The 25,162-nt window shown below is 50.5% G+C and overlaps 2 protein-coding genes and 1 non-coding gene across 3 annotated transcripts; 2 read left to right on the top strand and 1 right to left on the bottom strand.

Moving 5' to 3' along the window:
• Nucleotides 1-5,332: 5,332 nt before the first annotated feature.
• On the top strand, nt 5,333-5,439 carry LOC120098038 (U6 spliceosomal RNA). Its single transcript, XR_015642069.1, has one exon. It is a non-coding gene; the product is annotated as a U6 spliceosomal RNA (small nuclear RNA).
• A 1,983-nt stretch (nt 5,440-7,422) lies between these two features.
• Slc34a1 (solute carrier family 34 member 1) lies at nt 7,423-22,433 on the top strand. Its single transcript, NM_013030.2, has 13 exons — nt 7,423-7,454; nt 8,093-8,222; nt 8,341-8,490; nt 8,580-8,708; nt 8,782-8,925; nt 10,591-10,702; nt 10,827-11,022; nt 11,137-11,232; nt 16,767-16,830; nt 17,063-17,230; nt 20,247-20,363; nt 20,488-20,612; nt 21,459-22,433. Exons 2-13 carry the CDS (start codon nt 8,114-8,116, stop codon nt 21,960-21,962), a joined length of 1,914 nt encoding a protein of 637 aa, NP_037162.1. The 5' UTR covers nt 7,423-7,454; nt 8,093-8,113; the 3' UTR covers nt 21,963-22,433.
• A 753-nt stretch (nt 22,434-23,186) lies between these two features.
• Pfn3 (profilin 3) lies at nt 23,187-23,714 on the bottom strand. Its single transcript, NM_001109487.1, has one exon. It carries the CDS (start codon nt 23,662-23,664, stop codon nt 23,251-23,253), a length of 414 nt encoding a protein of 137 aa, NP_001102957.1. The 5' UTR covers nt 23,665-23,714; the 3' UTR covers nt 23,187-23,250.
• Nucleotides 23,715-25,162: the final 1,448 nt, after the last annotated feature.

The following is a 25,162-nucleotide window of genomic DNA, read 5'->3' as shown; positions in this document are numbered from 1 at the left end:
TAACCAAGGGGAGTTCTGTAAGTTCAAGGCCAACCTAATTTACACAGCAAGTTTCAGAGCAACTGGCTACCTAGGGAGACCCTGTCTCAAAACAAACAGGCAAAAAAAAAAAAAAATCTTAAGAACTAAGGCATCAGGGCTGGAGAGGCGAGATGGCTCAGCAGTTAAGAGCACTGGCTGCCTTTCCAGAGGGAGATGTTCAATTCTCAGCACCTACAGGGCAGCTAACAACTGCTGATAACTCCAGTTCCAAGGGATCCAGCGCTCTCTTCTGGTGTCCTTGGGCAATGCACACAATGGGTGCACAGATGTATGCAAGCAAGACGCTCAAATAATAAATAATTAATTTTTAATGTAATTGAAAAATAGCTGAGGCCTCGGCTAGTTGCTACACTCCTGCAGCCTGTTCTACCTAGTCCCCACCCCATCCCACCCCCACTTCACCCTCCTGCCTTCAGCTGTTGTGCTTACTGCCCTGAGGGAATCAGGGCTTTTTTTTTTTTTTTTTTTTTTTGGCTGGTGTGCTGAAACTCAATATATGTTAGCCTCTCTGTTGACCCTGGCCAAGCTGTTGCCATTTACCCTACCCATGGCAGCTGGCTCCTCCCTCAACCTGGCTCTCCAAGGTCAACCCTGGCTCCTGGTTTCAATTCTGCTTTGTTCCTGAGTTACATCTCAGCAGCGGCATTTGGCCCAGCTGACCAGTGTGTCTCTCAAAACTTGGTCAACCCTGGTATCTGGGGCAGTTGCTATTTTGTTCTTCCTCCCAATCTGCTATGCCTCTTCATCTCCCTTGCTGGTCTCTCTTGCTCTGTGGGTAAACTCTTATCCCCCCAACCCCCGGACCCCTGTTCCCTTTATAACGCATGCTTTCTCTAGGGTGTAACTCCCTACTAAGGTCAGAGGGTTAGCATGAAGCCCTGTTGAACACTGGCCACTTCACTCTCTGCCCGGGTGTTGGTCAATAGGCCAAGTGGATAACAGAGGCAGGATTTTAAAGGGAACCAGGCCTACATCCGCAATTAGCTTGTCTCCTGTCTTACACTGTGCCTCTGGGTGGCTTTGTTTTCACTGTAGGCCAAGGGTACTTCTCCTGCTCACCCTTCTAAGAGAGGCATCTAAATGGGAACCACCATGGCCACCAGACCAATCTTTAGCTTAGGTTTTCTGATGATCACTGGCTGTGGACCTGTAGGTGGCTCAGCAGGTCAAGGCACCTACTACCAAGCTGGAGGACCTGAGTTCATTCTCCAGGACCCGACCTCCAAATATACTCCATGGCTATGCCACACCTGGGAAGCACACGTACTAAAATGTAATAAAAATGTAGCAAAAGACCACTGGCTACTTCCTTTAGAAAACAGGCCTGGCTGGATGAAGGGAGGCTCAGGCAGAGCACCTGGGAGGACTTTGCATCCTGTGCAGGGGGGGACAGTGGTTCGAGAGATGCTGGACAGACAGCCACTGGAGGATTACAAAAGCATGGCAGGGGAGAGGTTGCCCAGAGAAGAGTTAGAAGAAGGGATGTAGGAAAAACAAGAGTCGGAGATGCCTTCCTAATATCTGGCTGGGATCCAGACCCTGGGTGCTGTTTGCAAAGTCTGTGAACATGAAGGAGCCGAGGACGGTGTGAGGATCTCAGTGTGCTCGACTGGCACAGCCACGTGATCCTGTCAGAGACCCATCTGACAGACTGTGCCTCGCTCCCACAGATGGCTTATCCTCTCCTCTCGGGGGCCTCTCCCCACCATAAAATCCCCCTAACTACCCAGGTGCTAACCTTAGGAAGAAGGTCTAGGGGAGCCTCTCTCCAGAGCCTGCGTGTAAGATTGGACCATCTGTGGACCTGCAGCCTCAGTCACCAACTAGGGAAGAAGCAGACAGACTCGGGCGGATGAGACAAAAGGAGGGGATGCTAGGAGACAGCATGCTTTAAAAGCCCTTGGGTATGAAGTCCACGGCATTTTAGAATCATATCTTTTAGGATGTATTTGTTAAATCATTCTGTTTATTCTAGTCATCGATCTTCCCCCAGGAAGGAAGGTAGAGTTTAAATATCAAAACAAAACAAAACCCAAACAAACAGCCCCCCCCCCCCCTCTCTCTCTCTCTCTCTCTCTCTCTCTCTCTCTCTCTCTCTCTCTCAGCTGTCCTGAAAAATCACAGCAGAGATCCCCCTGCCTCTGCCTCCAAATGCTGACTCTAAGGCATATGCCATAATCCCTGTTAAAACCATTATTGCTGGGCAGTGGTGATGCACACCTTTAGTTCCAGCACTTGGGAGGCAGAGGCAGAGGGATCTCTGTAAGTTGGAGGCCAGTCTGGTCTACAAAGCAAGTTCTAGGACAGCCAGGGCTACACAGAGAAACCCTGTCTCCAAAATACAAAACAAAACAAAAACAAAAACAAAAAAACCTACAAAACAAAAACAAAACAAACAAAAATTACGTTGTCTTTTTTTTTTTTTTTCTTTCTTTTTTTCGGAGCTGGGGACCGAACCCAGGGCCTTGCGCTTCCTAGGCAAGCGCTCTACCACTGAGCTAAATTCCCAACCCCCTGAAATATTTTTTTAACATCCAGTCTTTCAACTGTGAACTCCTGTCAAATCAAAAATAAATTAAACACAACCTTATTTCAAGAGGGAAGAACCAGGGCACAGTCACAATCAAATCAAAGCAAAACCAGCCTCCGACTGTGTAAACAATACAGCGTCTGTCCGTCTGGGATCCACTCACTGTCTTCTGCTCCAAGGGGCTCAGGGTCACTGCTTTGGCTCCGCCCTCTGCAGCACACACAGCTTCTCTTCTAGGCTCCAGGGGGCTCCAGTCCACTGCTCCTGTCATTGATGGTCATCCCACGGTACTGGCCCAAAATGTCCCATCTCCAAAATGTCTGGCGTTCTATTGCAACTGGGCTGCACTTTCAGTAATAGCTTCTCCTGAGCTCTCTTTATGGTGCCAAACTTACATTTTTCTGCATGTCCTTTCCAATCCTGGGACGTCCCCTACCCCTGAAGCTGCACCTTCACCAATGTCCTCTCCTGGCCTCTCACAATGCCCAGCCTCAGCTGCTCTTCATGACCCCTTCATGCCTTCAAAACCGGTACCACCTGGGTGACCCTTACACATTACCAAGTTCAGCTGCCACTGTGAGGTACAACCTTGGCTGCCTCTGGATCGCAGCTTCCCTGTGCTCTCAGAAAACACTTCCCAGGAGACTTCACTTCGACAATGTCGGTTCCCTCTTAATCACCAGTTCTGGTATCTTGTTAATCGCAGCTGATTCTTCAGCCCCAGCTGACCGGAACCACAGAACCTTAATTCAAAGCAACAAATGGCCCCGGTAGGCTTTAAGCTTCCCTCTGAAACTTCACAAGCCAAGCTTCCATCTTCGCCTGGCCCTCAGCGTTCTTGTGTTTCAAGCCCCTGCACAACAGCTCACCAACCCTGAACACTCAACGGGCTTTTCTTGCACGAAGTTTCAAAGTCCTTCCATAGTCCTCACCAAAACAATATGGTCGGGTCAGTCACAACAATACCCTACTATCCTGGTTCCACTTTAGTTAGGGTTGCTATGATTGTGCGGAAACACCATGGCCAAAGCAACTGGAAAGAAAATTAGGCTTAAACACTCGCACATCGTAGTTACATCATAGAAGGAACCTGGAGGCAGGAGCTGATGCAGAGGCCATGGAGGGATGTTACTTCCTGGCTTGCTCAGTCTGCTTTCTTTTTTTTTTTTTTTTTTGGTTCTTTTTTTTCCGGAGCTGGGGACCAAACCCAGGGCCTTGCGCTTCCTAGGCAAGCGCTCTACCACTGAGCTAAATCCCCAACCCCCTGTTTCATTTCTTTAAATATTTTATTTGGGGCCTGGAGAGAAGGCTGGTTAAGAGCACTGACTGCTCTCCCAGAGGTCCTGAGTTCAATTCCCAATGGTGGCTCACAGCCATCTGTAATGGGATCCGATGCCCTCTTCTGGTGTGTCTGAAGACAGCGACAGTGTGCTCATATATACTAAATAAATAAATCTTAAAAAAAATTTGTCTGGATATAATGTTTTTAATCCCAGCCCAGGGGAGAAAGAGGCAGGCAGCTCTCTGTGAGCTCCAGTCCAGCCAGACCCACATTATGAAACCCTGCCTCAAAGGAAATAAATAAGATTCCGAGTTCCTTCTCCTTTTTATTTATTTATTTTTTTCTTTTCTTTCGGAGGTGGGGACCGAACCCAGGGCCTTGCGCTTGCTAGGCAAGCACTGTACCACTGAGCTAAATCCCCAACCCCTCTTTCTCGTTTTTAATTTTTAGGTTAGCATACAGGTATGGGGCCTCAACACATCATGGGTCATTGGCTTTCTGTCATTTGTCTGATACACACACACACACACACACACACACACACACACACACACACTCTCCCACTTCTGGTGGGCTTCCCTTCCTTCCCAGGTTTTCTTTTTTCTTTTCTTTCTTTTGGAGCTGGGGACTGAACCCAGGGCCTTGCGCTTCCTAGGCAAGCGCTCTACCACTGAGCTAAATCCCCCAACCCCACTCAGTCTGCTTTCTTATAGAACCCAAGACCACCAGCCCAGGGATGGCTCCACCCACAATGGGCTGGGCCCTTCACCATCAATGTTACTAATTCAGAAAATGCCCTTCAGGCTTGCACACAGCCCAATCTTATATGTAAAGCCTACACAAAGCTATCCAGTACAAGGTTTTCTTATTTGTATCTTATTTTATATGTATAGGTACTTCGCCTATGCAGCAAATGTGAGTCTGAGGAGGCCAGAAGAGGGCATCAGATGCCTTGGAACTGGAGTTACAGAAGGGTGTGAGCCACTATGTGGGTGCTGGGAACTGAACCCAGGTCCTCTGGGAAGACAGCCAGTGCTCTCAACCCCTGAGCCATCCCTTCAGTCTCTAAATCCGTTCTAATTACTACTCCATAATGGCTAAGCCTTTGCTTCCGTTCCTCACAACTGCTGGGACTGCAGGGTAATTTTCAGAGTGAAATGGGTCTCTGGACCGACAGTTACAAACCAAGATTTGAAACTGAGCCTGGAGGCCCCCACCTTTAATCCCAGGACTTGGGAAGCAGAGGCAGGTGGATGATTTCTGAGTGTTTGAGGCCCGTCTGCTCTGTGCAGTGAGTTCCAGGACAGCCAGAACTACATAGTGAGACCCTGTCTCTTAAAAAAAACAAAACAAGGGGCTGGGGATTTAGCTCAGTGGTAGAGCGCTTACCTAGGAAGCGCAAGGCCCTGGGTTCGGTCCCCAGCTCCGAAAAAAAGAACCAAAAAAAAAAAAAAAACCAAAAAAAAACAAAACAAGTGGTGCTCGCTTCGGCAGCACATATACTAAAATTGGAACGATACAGAGAAGATTAGCATGGCCCCTTCGCAAGGATGACACGCAAATTCGTGAAGCGTTCCATGTTTTTGTGATTGTTGGGGGGAGGGTGGTAATGGGGGGAGGATGGGGAGGGGAAGCCGATGTAGAAGGGGAGGGGGGGGTTAGGGGGATGTTGGCCCGGAAACCGGGAAGGGGAATAACAATCGAAATGTAAATAAGAAATACTCAAGTTAATAAAGATTTAAAAAAAAAAAAACTGGCCAAGCCAATTTAGGGTCACTCTGCCTAAAACGTAAGGGTGCCGCACAGGGTCAAACCACTTTTGTAGCGTTGCACAATACCCCGCGTTCCATCTTCAGCATCAAAAAGCCAATTCCAGTTGTACCTCATCCCTCCGCCTCTCTTTCGGGCATTCTGTGGCCTAAATTATCCCTTTGAGGCAGAGCTGGAATCTGGCCAAGCCGGGCTTGTTCTGTGCTTCTGGACACATCACAGAGAGCCAGTGGAGACTCGCTATGCCCAGACTGTGAAGCACCGATCGGTTAACCTTGCTCAAAGGAAGTGCTTGTCTTCCTTGCTAGAGAAAGGTTAGGGAAATGTCGCCCTGAAGATACTGAGTGGGTCTGCAGTTCCAGCGACCCTAGGTAATCGGGGCAGCTGGAGAGTCTTGAAGATCTGTTGACATAGAACCTCAAGGTGACCCCAGGGCCCCGTCTCTCAACCCTATCCCTAGCCCGTCACCCCAGCTCTTGCTGTGGTTCCTGCTTCTGCTTCCTCGGACATTCCAACCCCAGCTCAGCGTGCTTTGTTCCCCCTGAGCTAAAAGAATCCATTTTCTTCCTTCTCTTAAGACACCCCGCCATCCCACCATGCAACACTGGAATGCACCGGTTCTCAACCTGTGGGTTGCCTAAGGGTTCCCGTTTCACAGGGGACCCCTAAGGTCATTGGAAAACACAGGTATTCCCATTAAGATTCACAACAGTAATAAAATTATAGCTATGAGGTAGCAATGAAAATAATTTTATGGTTGGAGTCAGGACAACATGAGGAACTGGATTAAAGGCTCAAGGCGTTAGGAAGGCTCAGAACCACTGCTCTGGTGGTACCTGCATTTGTCATAACACCTGGTTGCCCTTTCTAATCCCTAAGAGAAGACACCATTTGCAGCTGTCTCCCCGCTAGACCTTGAGCATGCTGAGGGTAGTGGCTGTGTGTGCTTTTACCTACGACTGTACCCCAGCATCTAACTCAGACCTTAGGATCTACTATACATTCATGACGTGCTTGTTAGGGTTGGGGAGGAGGTGTCTCCTGTGAACTCTTTCCCACAGGACTGACTGTGTACCACGTACTTCCAGATCCCAACTGTCCCTCTCCCTCCTTCCTGATGCCTTTTTCCTGTCCTCTATTCCTCCTGAGCCCATCCTCCCCTCAGCATCTCAGCTGCTGTCGCTTCTGCTTGCAGATGCCTTTCTGACGCATTCCACGTCAACATTTTAAGAAGGATTCTAAACCGCACAGCCATCTCTTCTTGGTCTGGCCAGTGGTTCTGCAATCTCTCGATTTCACATCCTAATCCATTCTCAAACCCTGTAGATTCAAATGCGCAGCCTCACTGGGCTTCTCCCCTGGGCTCCCCCTCTGTTGAACCATACCCCTCAAGACACACACAGCCGTACAGACATCCAGAAGTGTGACAAGGTCACCAGATGTCCGGGTCACTCTCTGGGGAGTCCTGTCCATTCATAAGTGACTAAACAGACTCACTTTCAAGTCCCTAAGAACAAGATGCCAGAGGGGTGTCAAGGTCTCTGTCCAGGGCAGGGATGGGCCTGTGCCCTGGCTGGGTTGCGATTTGTGCTGGTGTGGTGAGAGAGGGCAGCCTGGCCATCCACTCCCCCCTCAGAGCTAAAGATTAGCAATTAACTGGGAGGCATCTTGGGGTAAAGTTAATTTAATGGGGGACAGAGGGAGGGCAGCTAAAGTTCTTCTAGTTCATAAAGGACTTTGCCCTTGACCCGAGGGTATAAAGAGGAGGCGGGTCTTAGTTCCTCTTTAGACTTCCCCAAGCAGTCGAGCTGGAGCTAAGCCATAGTCAAGGTGAGCCCAGGGCCCCGTGTCTCAACCTTATCCCTATCCCATCGCCCAGCTTTTTCTGGGCTTCCACTTCCTGCTCCCCATGACATCCCAACCCCAGCCCAGCCTGATTTGCTCCCCCTGAGCTAAAATAATCCCTGTCCTTTCTTCTACACTCGAGAGCCCCTGCCCTGCCATGGGACACTCTAGGCATAGTGCTATCTGTGTTCGGCCCAATCCCCGGGTGCCATTTCTATTCCCTGAGACATTACATCATCTGCAGCTGCCTCCCCACTAGACTTTGAGAGCAGTGGTGGAGGTTGTGTGTGTTTTTAATTGCTACTATACTCTAGCATCTAGATAAGAACTTAGCAAACACTACACACTCAAGAAACACTTGTTGGGATTGGGGATGGGCCTCAACTTTTGAGCGTTTGCCTCCTATGCTGAGGCCCTAGGTTCTATTTCCAGCAAACGAAACAGTTCCAAACCCTTACTGGACAGAATGGCTTCTTAGGTCTGTGACAAGCGCCCGGGTGTCCATCTCTAGATGTATCTGAGGATGAACAGAACCACAGACCCTAAGTTAGATGTCATCTATGTGGGTGTGAGTGTCCCAGACACAGCAACTGTTAGATCTGTCCCAACCTTTTGATACACAGGACTCATTGTGGGTGCCCATCATGATGTCCTACAGCGAGAGATTGGGGGGACCGGCTGTCTCCCCACTTCCAGTCCGTGGGAGACACATGGTGCATGGGGCAGCCTTTGCTTATGTCCCCAGCCCACAAGGTAAGCATCACTCCCATACCGAGGCCTGCTGTCCCACAGTTGCCTACTGCTGTCCCTCTACCTATTTCTCCTGGGCTGCTGAGGCCTCTGAGAACTCCCAATCAGACTCCCTCCTCAGTCCTGCACAGGATTCCTGGGACAACCACCTATGCCATCTCCAGTCTGAGCCCGGTAGCCCTCACAGAGCACAGCTGTCCCTATGGGGAGGTCCTGGAATGTCATGACCCGCTCCCTGCCAAGCTGGCCCAGGAAGAGGAGCAAAAGCCAGGTGGGCCAAGTTGGGGGGGGGCAGTGGAGATATGGGAATCCCTTGCTCTAGTGTTCTTTCTACTGTGTTCATGCCTGCCCCACCTCCAGAGCCCAGGCTGTCCCAGAAGCTTGCCCAGGTTGGCACAAAGCTCCTGAAGGTGCCGTTGATGCTAGGCTTCCTTTACCTCTTTGTCTGCTCCCTGGACGTGCTCAGCTCTGCCTTCCAACTGGCCGGAGGTAGGGCCCGGGTGGAGGAGGTCAGGGGAAGGGTCCAGAAGGACCTCAGTTGATGCTGGCTTGTGTTCTCCAGGGAAAGTGGCTGGGGACATCTTCAAGGACAATGCCATCCTGTCCAACCCAGTGGCAGGGCTGGTGGTGGGAATCCTGGTGACAGTTCTGGTGCAGAGCTCCAGCACCTCGACATCCATCATTGTCAGCATGGTCTCCTCTGGCTGTGAGTTGGCCCGGCTCGGCCAGGGATAGAGGCCAGGGGCCCGGTCCTTCAGGATCGGGGCAGGCGTGTGGAATGCAAGTGAGGGGAAGGTGGGGCTCCAGCATCTCTTACACTGTCCTCTAAAGCCAGGCCAAGAGTCGAGTCAGGAAGGACTTCCAGGACCTGGGGAGCGTGGCGAAGGGGCAGCACAGTTCCTGAAGGCCACCTCTGTTCAGCCACACACACACACACAGTTGCTCAGGAAAGCCAGAGAAAAACCAGTCAGTAAAAACCACCACACACACATGCAATCTATTGTAAAGAATTAACTTCCAGGGCAACAGAGAGGCTCCCAGGAGTCAAGAACACAGGCTGTTCTTCCAAAGGACCCAGGTTCAATTCTCAGTACTGGCATAGCAGCTCTCATAACTCCTGTAACTTCAGTTTCAGAGGATCCAACACCTTCACTCAAACATACACGCATGTAACACACCAACGCATATGAAATAAAACAGATATATCTTTTTTTTAAAGATTTATTTATTTATTATATATATATAAGTACACTGTAGCTGTCTTCAGACACACCAGAAGAGGGCATCAGATCTCATTACAGATGGTTGTGAGCCACCATGTGGTTGCTGGGAATTGAACTCAGGACCTCTGGAAGAGCAGTCAGTGCTCTTAACCGCTGAGCCATCTCTCCAGCCCCAGATAAATCTTTAAAAAAAAAAAAGACTTTCGAGATTGTGTGGCTGGGTGCTCAAATCTGACATTTACAGCGTAAGCAATTCAGAAGGGCAGGGTACGTGGGCGGAAGCGGATCCTGTGAGCTACAGGTGAAATTTCTCTCTCCAGGGAGCTTCAGTTTCACACTTGAGACTCTCTCATCCCATTGGCTGAGGCCCTCCAAGAGCATCACGAATAATCCCCTTTACCTGGGGCTAGGGAGTCTCAGTGGGTCAGAATGCTTGCTACATGGTGTGAAAGCCCAGGTTTGAGTTTCTAGTACTCACATACAAGGCTGGGCATGGCTACACACACACCGGTGCTGGGGGCAGCGGTGGAATTGCTGGGGCACCATGGCTACCAGCTAGCTCTAGGTTATGCAAGAGATGCTATCACTTGGTAATTAGAGAGCCCTAGAGCTGAACTCTTGAGTTCTTCCGGCTTCCACCTTTGCACATACACACTGCACACACGCACTCACACATGATACACACACACACACACACACGAACACACACACACACATGCACGCACATGCTCACACACACGTAGACACAAGAACAATCTATTTAAAGTCAACTGGGTGCCATAGGCTAACCCAGTTGACACATAAAGCCAACGATCACACTTGTGTAAGGTTCACCTGCACAAGCACAACATGTGGATTGTACAAGATGTGAGTTCTCATGACGCAGTCGCACACGCATGTCCATCCTGAGTAGCGCGTGGACGCGCCCCGTACAGAGCGTGAGAACCTTGTCACATGTGGACATGCTCACACACGAGTAATTACTCAGCTTGTCTACACATGGACCGGTGAGGCTCATCCTAGGAAGTCAAGAATATACTAGAAAAGGCTGTCTCAGGCTAGAACACAAGCCACGGGCCTCGAAGGAGTTATTGTAAGACACAGCCTACAGCCATGATCCAGTGTTTGAGAGGTTCCTCTTCCGCCAGTGTTGGAGGTGAGCTCCGCCATTCCGATAATCATGGGCTCCAACATCGGGACCTCTGTCACCAACACCATTGTGGCCCTGATGCAGGCGGGGGACAGGACTGACTTCAGGCGGTGAGCTGGGGAAGGAGGGTGGTGGTTCATCCTTGTTGGGGAGAAGGCAGGACTAAGTGCCGGGACTCCTCAGCTTGGGCACGCTTTGGGTCTAGCGGTCCTGCAATGTGATATCCCTGCTCAGGGCTTTTGCAGGGGCAACAGTGCATGACTGCTTTAACTGGCTGTCTGTTCTGGTCCTGCTGCCCCTGGAGGCTGCCACGGGCTACCTGCACCACGTCACCGGGCTTGTGGTTGCCTCCTTCAACATCCGTGGTGGCCGTGATGCCCCTGACCTTCTCAAGGTTATCACAGAGCCCTTCACAAAGCTTATCATCCAGGTGAGGGCGGGACGTGCCATGGGATGGACAGATGTGGGACAGTGAGTGGCCCTACCTTCACCTCTCTCTCTCTCTCTCTCTCTCTCTCTCTCTCTCTCTCTCTCTCTCTCTCAGCTGGACAAGTCTGTGATTACCAGCATTGCCGTGGGGGATGAGTCCCTGAGGAATCACAGTCTCATTCGGATTTGGTGTCAACCAGAGACAAAAGAGGTGAGTTCAGAGCCAGGTAAGACGATACCCTCTTTAGAGGTTTGCCTGTTTGTTCCAGAGACCTTGGACATCACTTAGATGCGCTGGCGATTCTTCTGCATCTGTGTAGCCATGGCGAGCGTTCGTTGGTAATCCCTCCTGGCTGCCATGCTGGCCATAGGCAAACATCATCTGTACGTTTAGCATTGCATGTAATTGATCTGGCCCAGTGGCTTTCAAAGAGCTGTTGTTCCCCAGACTAACCGCATCAATACTACCTAGGAACCTATTAGAGGTGTAAACTAGATACAGATTAGAAGAAAACCCACTGCTTAGTCCATATGCGTCCTTCCTAGAATGGTTGGATCAGAAAAGAACAAAAAACAAAAGACCCTTGGGAATGAGCCCAGTTGCTTAGTCTCCAACCTGCCCTCTAACTGCTCCGTGCTCAAGTTTGGAAACCATGGATCAAGCTCAACCCTTCGGTTTCATGGACAGAGACACAGGCCCAAGGAGGCTAACTTGCCTGGGACTACCCTGCTGCAGGGACACTTGGGGCTAGTCACTGGAGTCTGCCATGTTTGCAGCTTGAGGTTTAAGCAAGGTGGAGAGGAGGGAGAAGAGAGTGCTAGAAGGATATTGAGAAGCTTGGATCCTAGGACTCCAGCCAAGGAGCAAGTCAGTGGCTGCCACATTGGATGTGACACTCCCTGGCTCTCAGGGATGGCCCCCTGAGAGACACAGCAGTCACTGGTGCTGACAAGGGGCACTTTCACAGGGAGCCACAAGTTCATTTTTTCTGCTCAGAATGAGGAACTATCGGGATTGGCTGGGCCTTCGTGGATCAGCCATTATGCCTATGGTACCAGGCACAATAGCAAGGCGGTTAGGCACGAGGAAGTAGGCAATTAGCACACTTTCTGACTCAGCCATAAAAGGGAAAACGCTTCACCAAACCACAGTCTTCCAAATTTGCTTCTCCTTAATTATTGCATACATGAAATCGCTCCGTGTAGAAAAGCTGCGGGGAAATCAGAAGCCCACAGCAGAGGCACGGGCCCACTCCCCACCCCCACCCCCGCCTTCCCTCCTCTTTGCCGTGGATGTTCCCGGTCCTTTACCCCAGCACTCGCAGAAAACACTCTGTCAGCTCACCCCTCGGTGTTCCTTTGCATCCCAAGTGGCACACGGCATCAATGCCACCCTTCTGAGAGTTCTGCTCTGCTGAGAGTTCAAGGCAGCCTGACAACAAAAAGCCCACGTGGACAGCTTTGATGCTGGCTTTGTGATCTTCCCGTCAGCCACCTTCTCATGAGCTCTCTGGCACTCTCGGGCAAGCTCTGTGAGTCACTGCAGCCTCAGAAAGCACAGTCTGGAGAGAGGAAGAGAAAGCACATTCTGATCTAAAAAAAAAAAAAAAAAGAAAGAAAAAAAAAGAAAAAAAAAAAAAGAAAAAAGAAAAGAAAAAAAAAAAAGCCTCAGAGAGATTTCCGGCCTGAGGTCTGTCTTGGGCAAGTCTCTACCTGTGCCCTGAACCTCCTCACCCACTGTAGTCCTGAAGCAAGACTGGCCAGGTGTGTCGTTTTACACAGATGGAAACTCAGTGTCAAGTAACTGCAGAGTTCCTCAGCTGGGCCTGCCTTCTGCTCTTTTTCACGTGTCACTTGCCAGAGCACCAGTCCAGGTCCTTGCGCTAGCAGGAAACCTCTTTCTGTAACAGTAGGTTCTCGGCTTAGAGTGTAAGGTTGGATCTGAGGACCCTGCCCTCTGCCGCCTCTTCACAGCCTCCAGCCTTCACCACGCTGGACCCAACGTTAAGCAAACTGGTCTCCAGGGTGGAGGGAGTCCTTCTCGATGGACTTTTGAGTGTTTGAGACTTGTGGATGATCGGTGACCTGGCATTGACCTTGGGATCCCTTCCGTGAGTCTCAGTGTGATAACTGACAGCTGCACCTGCCTGGTTTAAGCAGCATCTTTGGAGGACTGGCAACGGGGAGCAGCTGGTATCACATCTCCACTCTGCAGAGAAGAAATGGCCTCTCTCAGGGGGTGCACAGTGGCTTCCTGTATTATTGCTTCCTATAATGGAGGGAAGGTCTAGATCCTGATGGAAAGCACATTCGTGCATGTTTCTCCCAGATGCCGCTCTAAGGTACCCGCTTCTGTGTCCATTTCTCCTTCTGCCCACGGCGCCTTAGACTGTCACCCCACCCGCTCGGGACTGGTGGCTTGGAGATGCTCTGAGAAGTTCTCCTTTCAGCCACCAGATGGCGCTGCTAGCCCAGAGTGCTCCTCGGCTTCCAGAAGAACAAAGGGCCCCGCAGCTCGCGTAGCCTCAGAGGGGAAGCTATTGTGCAAGCCCACATCCTCTGTGGTTCTCTCCTGAGGAAGGACTCTTGAAGTATGGGAGTCCTTTGTGAGCCTAATCACCTTCTTCAGTTCCCAGAAGTGTCTCAATCTAGGGTGTCCCTGTAGGCTCTTAAATACCAACTCTCTCCGAGATGCTTCCAAGTAGTCTGTGGGGGAAAGAAGACAGCATCAGGGACTCCATCGTGGAGACAACGAAAGGCAGAGAGGTTAAGTGTGTGGCTGGCTCCATTTCACACAGCTGAGAATGGCTCAGCCGCGGTGTGAGCGCAGGACTACGGAACACGCCTATGTTCTACTCCGCTGTTCCCTTTCTGTTGCCCTTCTCTACCCCAGGCTGGACCGATACATCTTGGGAACGGGACCAGATCTGGGCTTCCCAGCTCTGTGAACTAGGCCGGAGTTCCTACCTTCTCTGCCCTGTAAGATCTCCCTAAAGGATTGGTTCTCTCTCCCTTCAATTCTGTCCTAGCCTGGCGTTACAGTGAGTGGACCCTCCCTTGTCTCGCCTGCTGTCTCTCTGTTCCCCTCTTTGCACTTAGGGTCTCTGACTCCCTTTCTGGGTTCAGTTATGGTCACACAACCTCAGGAAGAAAAGTCAAGTTTCCAGAATCCCACAGGAGGGTGGAGAATGGAGTTATTGATCCGTGAGGTCCGGAGTCAAGGTTCAATCCTGAGAACCAAAAATACAAATAAACAACAACACTCCAGATATCTCTGTCCTCAGCCTAGTCCCGACCCTGTCTCAGTCAACCCTAAGGTGGGACTTATGGCCAGTTCCTCACCTGCCTCTAGCCCCTATAAGACCCAAAAAAATCCCCTCCCCAGGAGTCCTCAGGATGCAGCTCAGAGAAAGCCAGTGAGGCACGCATGCATCTCAGGAAGTCAGTTGCTTCCTAGGGCTTTGGGCTGGGGACATTCAGGAAGGTCTACCAAGTCCTTTCTGCAAAGGGCCAGGATCCACAGGTGCTTCTGCAGGAGCCTCTGGTCAGGACCTAGGAGGTCGAAGGGAAATGCTCTGGGCCTTATCTGGAAGCTCAGTTTACTTGAAGCTCTGTGGTAAGCCAGACCCAAAGTGAGGAGCATGTGAACATTTTCTCCTGTGACCTTTACGTTTTTAATTATCCCAATTTTTTCCCAAAGATTATTCGTTTTATGTACATTGGTGTTCTGTCTGCATGTACGTCTATGTACCAGATCCCCTAGAACTAGAGTTACAGACAGTTGTGAGCTGCCATGCAGATGCTGGGAATTGAACCTGGGTCCTCTGGAAGAGTGTCCTGTGCTCATAACTTTTGAGCCCCTATTATCCAGATTTAAACAGGCTCAGAGAGGTGCCATAACTGGTCTCAGAAAGTTGGTTTAAAAAGCAGATTTGAACTCAGCAAACACTTGGCTCTCCCCCTGACTAAACCCCAGCCTGCTCTCCCTGACTAAACCCCAGTCTCTCCAGAGCAGGTCAGCAGAATCCCTCACCTCATTAGCATTATTGTTTTCTTCTTCTTCTTCTTTCTCCTTCTCCTTCTCCTTCTCCTTCTCCTTCTTCTTCTTTTCTTTTTTTTTTTTCTGGAACTGGGGACCAAACCCAGGGCCTTGCGTTTGCTAGGCAAGCGCTCTACCACTGAGCTAAATCCCCAACCCCTGTTCTCTTCTTGAGACAAGATCTCGCTCTAGTCCGGGCTGGCTTTAAACTCATGGCAGTCCTCCTGCCTCAACTCTCCAAGTGCCCATCTGGATTTCTGTCCTAGCAGATGACTTTTATCCTACATTTTGCCTAGAGTTCAGGACTTGGTGGTGCCCCAAGGCTTAGATTTAGTGAATTGGGAATAACAGCTGAGCATATTGTCTTGCTCAAGGGGGAGCATTGCACACACACACACAAACTTCGATTTTAGAACCCGCTGTCAGATGTTGACCCGGTCAACATTGCACTGGGGTTTTTTTTTTTTTTTTGTTTTGTTTTTTTTTTTGTTTTGGTTTGGTTTTACTTTTTTGATGTAGGGATTGGAACCGGGACCTTGTCCCTATAGACAAGGGCTGGACCACTGGCCCAAGCCCCAACCCAATCACACATTCTTTAAATGACCCATGGCTTGGAACAGAACCTAAAGAAGTTATAAACACCACAGTGCCAGCTCCTTCCCTTCCTGGAACTTTAAAGTGTGTCCCCATAGGCTTGTGACTCCTAAATACTTGGGGGCTGAGGCAGGAGGATGGCAAGTCCAGGGCCTACCTGGACAATTTAGCAAGACCCCCTTCTCAAAATAAATTAAAAATGAAATGAGATCTCGGATGTAGCTCAGTAGAAGGATGCCTGCTTAGTTTCTGTGTCTAAGCTCAACCCACCCTGTTGAGGGAAAAAGGCATCTGAGTAGCTACAGCATTCGTAGGAACTGAACCCAGAACTCCACAGCTGTGCTCTGTCTTCTGGAACCAGGCAGCTGGGCCGCACTGGGGTGTGTCTGTGGATGGTGACAGTGACCTGGAGCTAAATAGTTACTGTCTCTACAGACCCAACGGCCCATAATTTAGGTCGCCTGCCCCCTTTATCTACGGAATTTCCCTCACTTCACTCACAGTAGGTCCAGAAAGAAGAAAGGGGAGGGGCTAGATCCTCTGCTGTCAATCACCTCTCTTTTTTTTTTTTTTTTTCCAGAGCTGGGGACTGAACCCAGGGCCTTGCGCTTCCTAGGCAAGCGCTCTACCACTGAGCTAAATCCCCAACCCCATCAATCACCTCTCTTACACTTAGATCTGAGCCTAGGCAGAACGGAGCTTGGGTTGAGTGAGCCTTAAAGAGACCATGGGGCAGGAACTGAGAAATGACGGGTGAGGACAGATGGGGATGGGGCTTTCAGAGAAGAGGTTGTGGAGGCCACTGAGAGATGGGGGAACTAGGACAAGAAGCTACTGACATGATGATTGGGGGTACCCAAGGGTCCTGGAGGTAGCCAGGGCAGGTCAGTGACGGGGTAGAATGTGTATGTACGAGGCCATATTCCTGAGGTATTTCGACCTCATCTTTTCTACATAGGATGTAGGCTCAGAGCGGGCAAGCAACAGGTCCATGATCACAGAGCCAGAAATGCATTCTGGTCCTTCCATTTCTCCGGAACCTCCCTCTTAGCTCCGCCCCCAGGCTGTGATTTTTTTTCTAGATTCTCTAAGTCACCTTCCTCTGAATTTAGGCTTCCACTTCTATGTCCAGGGTAGAGGCCATTGGCAGCCTTGCAAACACCACCATGGAGAAATGTAAGTATCTCTAACATGGGAGGTAACCCACATGACAGCCCTGCACAGCCGTGCCCTGGCTGGCCGCTGCTCTGTCCAGCCCCGGGAAAAGCAGCTGACCTCTGGGCTTATAGCAGGGCCTGGTGCAGAGGCTGAAGAAGCTTGAGGTGGGGCGTCTTAAGCTCACAGCCCAGTGGGTTGGGAAAGGTGGGAGGCAGGTGTAGGGTAAACACTCCTGATACCACCCTTTTAGGCAACCATATCTTCGTGGATACTGGGCTGCCCGACCTGGCCGTGGGGCTCATTCTGCTGGCGGGCTCCCTGGTGGTCCTGTGCACTTGTCTTATCCTCCTCGTCAAGATGCTCAACTCTCTGCTGAAGGGCCAAGTGGCCAATGTCATCCAGAAGGTCATCAACACAGGTGAGCTGGGAAAAGGCCGCAGGTCTAGGCAGGGCCCCAGATGAGCTCTTTCAGGTGTTGTTATAAACCCGTCGCTATCGTCTGTGAGCCCAAGTTTCCCCTGGACCAAGAAGAGGTGGGACCAGGTCATCCTGGAGGCTCCTTAGATGTTGACAGCCAGAAAACTGGGGCCGTCTCTGACCGTTACATTCTCTGGCAGATGGGCATTCTTCAAGAGCCATTGTTTTGGTTTGGTTTGGTTTGGGTGTTCGAGTCTTGGTTTCTCTGTGTAGCCCAGCTGTCCTGGAACTTGATTTGTAGACCAGGATGGCCTTGAATCTCAGAGAGATCTGCCTGCCTCTGCCTCCTGACTGCTGGGACTAAAGGTGTGCACCACCGTGCTCATCTTCCCTGTTTGTGTTTACTTATTCTGGATTTTTCCAGACAAGGTTTCATGTGGCCCATAATGTCCTAGACCTTACTCTGCACAGCCTAGACTGGCCAAGAACTTTTGATATTCTGCCTTTCACTTCCGAGTTGTGCTGGGATTACAGCTATGCATGGCCTTGTCTGGCTAGAAACTTCTGTTTAGTGGACAAGTGGACATTGAGCCCCTACTGTGTGCCACAAGACACAGGAGCAAGTCAAATAGAGATGCTTGCTGGTTTTAAGACAGTTTCTCTGTGTAGCCCTGGCTATCTTGGAGCTCTGTAGACCAGGCTGGCCTCCAACTCTGTGATTAAAGGTATGTACCGCCACTACCCTTGGCTTTTTTGCAGGCAGTGGTGGGAGGGGTTATCTGACTATATACGCTTAGCTAGCCTGGAACTCGCTATGTAGACCAGGCTAGCCTGGAACTCAGAAACTCTGCCTCCAGAGTCCTGGAATTAAAACCATGCACCCATGAGTTCTGCCAAGATAAACATAGAGCAGGATCATGAATCTGCTCTTGTTGTACAAGCCTTAGAGCCTGCGTTGGATTTCCATAACCCACATAAAAAGCCATGTACTGGGGTACATGCCTATACTACCAGTGGTATGGGGCAGAGACAGGAGGATCCCTGGCCCGTCAGTTGAGCCACTTGGTGAGATCTAGGTTCGGTGAGAGACCTTGTCTCAAAAAATAAGACAGACAGGGGGTGGTGGCACACACCTTTGATCCCAGCACCCAGGGGGCAGAGGCAGGTGGATCTTTATGAGAGTAAGGCCAGCCTGATCTACTGAGTTCCAGGACAGCCAGGGCTACACATGGAAAACCCTATGTTAACAACCCCCCCAAAAAAAAACCCCAGAAGACAGAGAGAGATAAAGACAAGATGGACCTCTGGCTTCCACACACAGGGAGGAAAGCCAGATGTGATAACTCACAGCTGTAACCTCTGCACTTGGAAGGCTGCTGAGGCAGGAGGATTGAGGAGAATTATGAGGCCAGCCTGGACTATAAAGTGGAGACAGTGGCAATCACAGCAGGTTTGGGACAGAGTGGCTGTCAGTAACTTGGGAGGGATGGGCTAAGGCTAAGGGCCAACATAGACGGAGCAGATTTAGGGGCCTCTAAACTTTACCAGGGTCCATGCTTTACTGAGGGCGATGGTGTACTCGCAGGATTTGGGGCAGGGGGTGACATTAACTGATTTTCTTTTCTTTTTTTTTAAGATTTATTTATATATTTATTATATATGAGTACACTGTTGCTGTCTTCAGACACACCAGAAGAGGGCATCAGATCTCATTACAGATGGTTGTGAGCCACCATGTGGGTGCTGGGAATTGAACTCAGGACCTCTGGAAGAGCAGTCAGTGCTCTTAACCGCTGAGCCATCTCTCCAGCCCCACATTAACTGATTCTTATTTTAATCTACATTTTGGGCTTTTGAGTTACTGCGCTGACACTGGGGAATCACACGTGACAAATGTGGGAGTAAGGAATGCCCAGAAGGAAGGTCAGGATGGGGTTTCCAGTAAGGAAACCATATCCTGGGGTGGATACGATTGACAGTCTGTCTCTGTGGGACCCTGTGGGCAGATTCAGTCAGCCATGAATCAAAAGCATTTCAGAAAAATAATTGCATGCCTTGAAGCAGAATTTTGTAATTTTTCTTTTTTAAAATTTATTTATCTTATGTATGTGAGTGCACTGTTGCTGTCCTCAGACACACCAGAAGAGGGCATCAGATCCCATTACAGAAGGTTGTGAGCCACCATGTGGTTGCTGGGATTTGAACTCAGGACTTCTGGAAGAGTAGACAGTGCTCTTAACCACCGAGTCATCTCTCCAGCCCTGTAATTTTTCTTCTTAAGCATTACAGAATAACAAATATTTACACTGTTGCAATGTTTTTGTTTGCTTGTTTAGTTTTAGGGGCTTTTTTGTTTTTGTTTTTGTTTTGAGACAGGATCTCTCAATCAGCTATGGCTAGCGTGGAATTCACTAGGTAGACCAAGCTAGCTTCAAACTCATAGAAATCCACCTGCCTCTGCCTTTTGAGTGCTGGAATTAAAGATGTGCACCATCACACACACACACACACACACACACACACACACACATCTCACTTTATTCTGTGTGTGTTTGGGTGTGCACACATGGTCCTCTCCTTCCACCGTGTGGATCCCAAGGGTTGCTCAGGTCATCAAGCTTAGCGGTAGGAACTTGCTCCGCACAGGCGCCTCACCAGTCCCAGCTCTTTACTGAATTAGGTCAGAGAAACCATCCAGACGTGACTTAAAGCGCGTGGGCGTATCCTTCGCTGTGCTGTAGACGCTTACCTTTTGGTGCCCATGACATCCTTCACCCAATCCCCCATGGATCTCGATGCTGAACAGAAAGCACAGCTAGGGCAGGGCACAGGAGACTGTAACAACCCCAGTAAGAAAGAGCTGTGACCACGAGAACAAGCAGGGCAAATAAAAGCTGCTGTACTCGAGCAGAGGACCAGCTAGAACCTACCACCTCAGTACCTTCTCCCTAAAGCGAGTGCCTGCTCTCCCATGCGCTCCCGCTGACCAGCTTACTGTGGATTTGGTTTCCTTTCAGACTTCCCAGCCCCCTTCACTTGGGTCACAGGCTACTTTGCCATGGTGGTGGGCGCCAGCATGACGTTTGTTGTCCAGAGCAGTTCCGTGTTCACCTCAGCCATCACTCCGCTCATTGGTGAGAGCCCGTGACCAGCCATGGGCAGCAGTGGGCGGGAGCAGGGCCGGGCGGGGGGTGCAGGGGTTGTGTGGATGCTCAAGGAAGTAGACCAAAAAGAATGGCATTCCCTTCTGCCCACCAGGCCTGGGTGTGATCAGTATTGAGCGGGCCTACCCTCTCACCCTGGGCTCCAACATTGGTACCACCACTACAGCCATCCTGGCAGCACTGGCCAGCCCCAGGGAGAAGCTCTCCAGCTCCTTTCAGGTACATGGGGAGAACAGTCAGTCTGTGGTAGTAGAGGGCTGGGATGGAGAGGACGAAGGATGTAACAATGTATGATCAGCATCAATGCTCACTAAGGTTACTCACTCCACTCACTGGAAACCAGGGTCTAAAAGCGCAGTCACTGCTACACTGTATCAGTCAACAGCAACAAATCAGGGTCACGCCCTGGCAGTGTGCTGTGGGGGGCCCAGACTTGGGGGATCACAGCTGCATAGAACAGGATGGTAAGCAGATGGCACAGGGGGAAACTGACTGAGGAGCAGACCAGCTGACAAGGGGCTGACCAATTAAAACCATCGGAATGGGCAAGACAAAGAAAACTTAATCGGGGGCTGGGGACTTAGCTCAGTGGTAGAGCGCTTACCTAGGAAGCGCAAGGCCCTGGGTTCGGTCCCCAGCTCCGAAAAAAAGAACCAAAAAAAAAAAAAAAAAAAAAAAGAAAACTTAATCGTTAGTGGCTGCTAAAGGCAGACGTGGCAGTACATGCCTGGAATCCCAGCACTTGGTAGGAAAATGGCTAAAAGTCCAAAGTCAGCCTGGTCTACTTAGCAAGATCCTGTGTCAGAAAGACATTTTAGCAGCTGGGTCATAGTTGAGGAGTTACTGGGGGCAGCTAATAGGACACACGTGGAAGGTTCGGGGCAGTTGTCATTTACCAGTTACAGTTCAGCAACACAATAGTTTAATAACTAGTGTGGAGTCTTCTGGAACCACATCAGCCCGAAGAGGTTTCCTCCTGCTACCCAGGTCATGTGGGGCCTCTACTATGTAGCCCTGCTGGGCTCACAAGGCGGTGCCTGATCTCTTCCGGCTTCTCTCCTGCAGATTGCCCTCTGCCACTTCTTCTTCAACATCTCGGGCATCCTCCTGTGGTACCCGCTGCCCTGCACACGTCTGCCCATCCGCATGGCCAAGGCACTGGGCAAACGCACTGCCAAGTACCGCTGGTTTGCCGTCCTCTACCTCCTCGTGTGCTTCCTGCTCCTGCCCTCACTGGTGTTTGGCATTTCTATGGCAGGCTGGCAGGCTATGGTCGGTGTGGGCACACCCTTTGGGGCCCTGCTCGCCTTCGTGGTGCTTGTTAACGTCCTGCAGAGTCGAAGTCCCGGGCACCTCCCCAAGTGGCTGCAGACATGGGACTTCCTACCCCGCTGGATGCACTCTCTGCAGCCCCTGGATGGCCTTATCACAAGAGCCACCTTGTGCTATGCCAGGCCCGAGCCCCGTTCACCCCAACTTCCCCCCAGAGTCTTCCTGGAGGAGCTTCCTCCTGCCACGCCCTCTCCCCGCCTGGCACTGCCCGCTCACCACAATGCCACCCGGCTCTAGGCTGCAGGTCCAGACTATTGCCTGGAGCGAGGGACGGGATTTTTACAGAGCCCACAGTAGAAAGGCACAGCATGTTTGTGAGTGTGTGTGCATGCATGTAGATGCATGTCACTTGAGGTACATGATTTTGTGCCACCCTTGGGTACCTGTCCCTACTCAGGGCCACAGCGGGGTGGGCTTTTTTTGCAATTAAGAAGCAGTGTGCACAAATACATGCTAGGTCCTGAGCCTTTGTGGCCATCAGGACAGGAGTATGCGAGTGCATGGTGTGGGTACAGGGGATGCAGATGCATGAGGAGCCCCCAAAATTTTCTGGGAAGAGTCGGCTATGCCCTCTCACCTTCTCACTACCCTTGTCCCAACAGGAGAGGCAGAAGAGCAGCTGGCCTTCTGTATACATGAGCCTTTCCTCTGCCAATTCTGCTAACTGTGCATAGAAAAAGTTTTAAAAGTTGCATCTGTCCTGATCATATATGAGCTTTTTTTTTTTTTTTAAGAAATCATATTCCTTACCCCTACAGCATGGTAATTCTTCACATGGCTTTTACAATATTGGGTATCTAAGTCACCTGGAGATCACACACCAGGGGATGTAGGCTGATTCTTTACAAACACTGTGGTTTTATACAAGAGACTTGAGCATCTGAGCATTTGAGTATCCACAGGAACCAAATCTCCAAACACAGAGGGCCGTTTGCCTCCTGTCTGAATCCCACAGATCTTGACTGGTGGCATGCTGGGGAGGGAGGTGCTGGGAGAGACCCTGTTCGCTGTTAAGCCCTCTTGAGTGGAAAACCCTGTGAGGAAGAATGCTGAAGCCTGAGTAGAGTTTGAGAACCTGACACCCCAGTATTCCTTCTCAGGTGTGGGGTCCCTAGAGCCCCAGGAAGATGACAGGGAGTACCATAGCAGTGGGACCAAAGGCCTCTCTACAAGGCATCTACCACTGGAGGAGGGAACGGGGCACAGGAGGCCTATAAGACCACCACCAGGATTACTTTGTTCCACAAGAATCTCCACATGAGGGGTTGAGGATTTAGCTCAGTGGTAGAGCACTTGCCTAGCAAGCACAAGGCTCTAGGTTCGGTCCTCAGCTCCAGAAAAAAACAAAAACCAAAAACAAACAAACAAACAAAAAAATCCTGCTTAAAAAAAAAAAAAGAATTCCACATGAGCTAGTTTCCTTGTTTGCAGCTCTTCACGAATACACAAAGAGGATAAGCCCAGAGCTCCCAGTTCATGGTTTATTCTGGTCTCCCTACCAACCACGGGCGGTCTAGCTGTCCTGCTAAGAGCACTGCTCACGCAATCCGCCAATCAGATCGTGCACTGTCTTATTGAGGATGCCTCCATGCACGCCTCGTCTGCCCATGAGCACCAGGAGCGCCCGTGGCGTGTGACCCACACAGATTGCACGCCCGTCCAGCCCCTTGGTGCGCGCATCCAGTACGCCATCACCCTCGGCCAGCAGGTAGTCACGGATAACGCAGCAGCGGCGACCCGCCACGCTCAGACCCGTCTGCAGAAAGGTGTGTCGGTCCGGCCCGGTGAGCACACCCACCTCCTGCGGGGAGATGGCCGCCAGCAGACCCCCAGGCCGTGATGCCCACACACAGCGATTGTCCGAGTGGCCCACGATAGCCACGTCATCGATACGCTGATCCCGCAGCACCGCACTGATGTAGCCCTTCCAGTCACCCATCTCCGCTCAGTCAGTCCCAGTAACTTGGGCTTGGGTTAGAGGGGGTGGCCGGCTGCATTCAGAGTTAAGAACACTGGCGGCGCGCCCGAAGTTCTCAGGGCGGGGCTGTGACGTAAGGCGAACGTCACAGAATATCTAACTAGGAGGAGAACGTGAGGGTGGTGGAGTTGGTGGGGGCTGGGGAGCGATTCTAAAAGTAGCATGTAGGAGGAAATGGAAGAAGATGGATGAGAGGCTGCAGAGAGATGGCTCAGCGTTAAGAAAGAGCATTACACAGAACCTGAGTTCCGTTCCCAGCATTACTTCTTTTGGCCTACAAAGCCTGTAACTCCCACCCAAGAGATCTGACAACTCCTTAGCCAAGCTCACATACAAACACACATAATTTAAATTAAAAAAGAAAAAAAAAAAGGGTCCGGCGGCAGAGCCATCTGTTTTCACACAGGATCAGAGTTCAGTTCCCAGCACCCAGGTAAAGCAGCGCACTGGTGCCCCCTGCTGGCCCGCTTGCGCACCTGCACTCATATCCACAAAAACAATTATTTAAAAAATGGCTCAAAAGGTAAGGGTGCCTTGGCCTGTAAGTTTGGTGGCCTGAGTTTCATCCCTGGAGTCCCCATAAAGGCAGAAGGAGAGAAATGACTCCACGGAGTTGTCCTCTGACCTTTGCCCAGCACTGTTAACACACTTGCCCACAAACAACATTTTTTTCCCTTAATTAAAAAAAAAAAAACCAGACATGGTGGCATATACTTAAGCCCATCAACTCAGGAGGCAGCAGCAAGTGGATCTGTACAAGTTCAAGGCTACATAGCAAGTCCCAGGCCAGAGGCAAGCTTTATAGTAAGATGCTGTGAAAACGATGAATGTACGGACTGAGACTACAGCTCAATCAGTACCGTGGAGATTGGACCCCAGCACCACATACACCGAGTGACGGTACAGGTCTATAATTTCGGCACTGGGAAGGCAGATGTCTCAAAAATCAATAAACAGAAGGATGTTTTTAAGAGCAAGAAATGTGGGTTGGGGATTTAGCTCAGTGGTAGAGCGCTTGCCTAGGAAGCACAAGGCCCTGGGTTCAGTCCCCAGCTCCGGACTGAGGGATGCTGGGAGAACCTGGCAGGGGGGCCAGATCCACTTTGATATGGTAAATAGGCACCTTGGCCATTTGTACTGGATTTGACACCTAACACAAATTAAAATACTTAAAAAAAAAAAGAGCAAGAAATGTACTAGTCTGGACACCCAGACTCCTCTCCCGCCAGGGGACCATTAACCTCGTTTTAGGAAGTCACCGTGTCCCGGAAGATTTACGGATTGCTGGCTCCTACCCCAGTTTGTCCTTAGAGACATGGGATGCAGCCTCAGATTTTTCCTTGCCACCAACTTGTACCACCATACTAGGCTCAAAGTGCAAAACAAACACAACGCAAGCCCACCCCTCCCCTCTTAATAAATCTTAAAGACTTATTTTATGTATGTGAGTACACTGTCG

The sequence above is a fragment of the Rattus norvegicus genome, chromosome 17 (assembly GCF_021556685.1).
Source record: "Rattus norvegicus strain SHRSP/BbbUtx chromosome 17, alternate assembly SHRSP_T2T, whole genome shotgun sequence".
NCBI lineage: Eukaryota > Metazoa > Chordata > Mammalia > Rodentia > Muridae > Rattus > Rattus norvegicus.
The sequence above is the reverse complement of the archived record's forward strand: the minus strand, read 5'-3'. Positions and strand labels throughout refer to the sequence as shown.

Excerpts from the sequence above, each read along its gene's own strand:
- Slc34a1 (NM_013030.2), top strand. The coding sequence starts at position 8,114 with ATGATGTCCTACAGCGAGAGATTGGGGGGACCGGCTGTCTCCCCACTT. Across the intron at positions 8,709-8,781 it reads TGCCTTCCAACTGGCCGGAG|GGAAAGTGGCTGGGGACATC; the intron begins GTAGGGCCCGGG and ends TGTGTTCTCCAG. Across the intron at positions 11,233-16,766 it reads GTCAACCAGAGACAAAAGAG|GCTTCCACTTCTATGTCCAG; the intron begins GTGAGTTCAGAG and ends CTCTGAATTTAG.
- Pfn3 (NM_001109487.1), bottom strand. The coding sequence starts at position 23,664 with ATGGGTGACTGGAAGGGCTACATCAGTGCGGTGCTGCGGGATCAGCGT.